This window comes from Corvus brachyrhynchos, unplaced genomic scaffold, assembly GCF_000691975.1.
Source record: "Corvus brachyrhynchos isolate BGI_N302 unplaced genomic scaffold, ASM69197v1 scaffold350, whole genome shotgun sequence".
NCBI classification, from domain to species: Eukaryota; Metazoa; Chordata; class Aves; order Passeriformes; family Corvidae; genus Corvus; species Corvus brachyrhynchos.
In genome coordinates, this window is record NW_008235638.1 from 170,045 (window position 1) to 172,982 (window position 2,938).

The window sequence follows — 2,938 nt, forward strand, 5'->3', positions numbered from 1 at the left end:
ACTGCTGCGGCACCTGCAGCTGCTGTGGCACGCACTGGGTCACCCTCGCCTGGTGTGGCACGCACCGGGTGACACCGGCGCCGCTGGTCGCGTGCTGCTGCGGTGGCACGCACGTTGTCACACGCCTGGGGACAATCTGCTGCTGCAGGAGGCGCTGGGGCACACAGAGGGGTCCGCAGAGCTGCTGGGGCACGGCCTGGGTGACGCTTTGCTGGTGGCACACGCTGGAGGACATCGCCCGCTGCGGGGGGACGTGGCCGAGCACGGCCTGGGGGATGCAGGTGGTGGAGTGCCACTGCTGAGCCGGGAAGGGGACGCCAGGGGACAGCGCCGCGGGGTGCTGGTAGAGCGGAGGGAGGTGCTGCTGGAGGTAGCAGGACATCTTGGGGACACTCGGCAGGACTGGAAGGACACGGACGGGGTTGGAATGAGGTGGACTTTGAGGTCCCTCCCAACCCAACCCATTCGGTGACACCTGAGGAAGCCTCTGGTCCCCAGACCTCAGGGACACGTCCCAGCTGTGCCACGGTCCCAGCACAGGTGGGAGGTCTTGGGGACATCGTGGGGACACTTGGGCAGGACAGGAACGACACAAGCGGGGTTGGAATGAGGTGAATTTTAAGGACCCTCCCAACCCAACCCATTCAGTGACACCTGAGGAGGCCTGGACAGGCGAGTTCCTCGCAGTGCCCACACCTCGGGGACACGTCCCAGCTGTGCCACCGTCCCAACACAGCCCCAGCACCACCTGAGGGACCCAACTGCTCGTTTTTAACTCTGAACCACGGCCCGAATCCAAACTGGGGACACCTGGGGACACCCAGCACTGAATGTCCCACCAGAGTGACGAGGACATCGCTGAAGATCTGACTTGAAGGCACTCAATATCTTCTCGAAGCCCTCGTGGTCCCCTGTCACAGACTGTGACCCCCTCCCCATCCCTGGAGCTCCACAGGGAGCTGATTTGGGATCTCAAACTGATCCTGGAGCTGCTTTCCATCCTTAAATCCAATCCCCCATCCCTCCCTTCTCTCTTCTTGTGGCCTCCCCGTGATGCTTTGAGGAGAAATCCCAGCCCCAAGGAGCTCTGAACCTCTGGCCACCTCTGCCACAGCTGGAGAGGCCGAGGCCACCCAGGGCAGGGGTTCCCAGCTCCCGCCCCCCAAGTTCAAGCTCGTTAACAAAGCAAAGTTAATTAAAGGGGATTGAGACCACAACGGCACCAGGCTGCTCCCAGCTCTGCTGGGATTGTGTGGCCCCACACAGCAGAGCTGTGCGGGCACTCCCCAAATCAAACAGCCCCCAAATTAATGCAAAACCCCCTAATTAATGAATGAATTTAATGAATGAATTAATTAAAACAAACTTCCCTCGCTCCCAAATTCCCCTTTTTCAGCAGCGAATCGGGGATTCAGATACTCAGCAACGAACACCGAGAGTCCCCTCCCAGTTCCAACCCATCGGTTTGAGGAACCTCTCCCAAATAATCAGTTTTTATACGGAAAAATCGGGAATGAATCTGAATTTGGTAATCACGGAATCCCAGAGCGATTTGGGTTGGAAGGGACATTAAAGATCAACTCAACCCCTGCCATGGGACACCTTCTGCTGTCCCAGGTGGCTCCAGCCCGGCCTTGGACACTTCCAGGTATGGGGAAATCCATGGAATAACCTGGGCCAGGGCCTCCCCACGCTCACAGGGAACGATTCCTTCCCAAATCCCACCCAAATTTCCCCACTTTCACTCTGAACCCATTCCCCCTTCTCCTGTCACTCCAGTCCCTGATGGAAAGTCCCTTTCCAGGCTCCCTTCTTGCAGGGAATATTCTCCTTGGAAACCACCAATCCCACCCCAAAACAAGCTGGCATTTTTTCCAAAGCCACCCCGGATCTCACCAAACCCAAGTCCCGCTTCCAAACCCTGTCCAAGATGACCTTGGACACTCCCCAGTATGGGGAATCTTCCCTGAGCAACCCAATCCAGCCCATCCCCACTCTCAGAATAAAGAATTCCCTCCTAATTCCCCATCCCAGCATCTCCAGAGGCTCAGGAACCGGACTCACCCAGCTCCTAGGGGTGGGAAGAACTTCCAGAGGTGACCAGCGCGTCCCAGCTCCGGGAGAGCTTTTATAGGGCCGCCGGAGGTGCCTGGGAGCCGCCAGGGCCCCATTAACTCCCGGCCCTCCTGGAGTGAGTCGGAGCCGCCGACTCATCCCCGACAATGAGTGGTTCCATGTCAGCTTCCCAGAGCGCGTAATTACCTCGGGATAATCCCGCCTGGCACGGGAAGCCTCGATGGCATTCGGAGCGGCAGCCCCAGCCTCGGGCTGTGTTTGGGGAGTGAAGCCCTGGATGTGTAGGAATGGCTTTCCAGGGGTTTTCCCATCCCTGGAGGTCTTACGGGGAACGATTCCTTCCCAAATCCAACCGAAATTTCCCCTCTTTCATTTTTAACTCGTTCTCCCCTTTTCCCGCCGCTGCAGTTCCTGATGGAAAAGTCCCTCCCACCATCCCTGTGCAGGGAATGTTCGTCCTGGAAACCACCAATCCTGGCCCAAAATGAGCTGGCATTTTTGCCAAAGCCACCCTGGATCTCTCCTTGGGAATGGGACGGGGTTGTCCCAATAATTTATGGCTCTGTTGGATTTGGGACGGGTTTTCCATGGGCTTCTCCAGTTCCATGGATGCCTCTCACCCACCCCTCAATGCCCAGATTTTGGGGGTGTTTGGCCAGGTTTTGGGCAGGGATTTGGTTCCACTGAGGGAAAACAGGAGAACAAATCCCCCCTTGGATATCTCGTTAGCCAGCAAAATCTTCATTTTTTAATTAAAAACCTCAAATTCTCTGCCCTCCCTGAGGTTCCAGCTCGGTGTTGATGTCACCAGGGCCGGACGTTGTTTTGTCCTGGTCCCTCTCAGCTCTCCTTGGGATCAGCA

At 57.2% G+C, this 2,938-nt stretch overlaps 1 protein-coding gene across 1 annotated transcript in view; it reads right to left on the reverse strand.

Moving 5' to 3' along the window:
* The window catches only part of LOC108444954 (keratin-associated protein 10-7-like), a 4,690-nt gene extending 2,519 nt beyond the window's left edge, over positions 1–2,171 (reverse strand). The window contains exons 1-2 of the mRNA XM_017727383.1: positions 2,065–2,171; positions 3–402 (exon numbers count right to left, since the gene is read on the reverse strand). Of these exons, the coding sequence (XP_017582872.1) occupies positions 3–382 (380 nt within the window). The 5' untranslated portion in view covers positions 383–402; positions 2,065–2,171. The remainder of the gene's footprint in view (positions 1–2; positions 403–2,064) is intronic.
* Between the last annotated feature and the right edge of the window lie 767 nt (positions 2,172–2,938).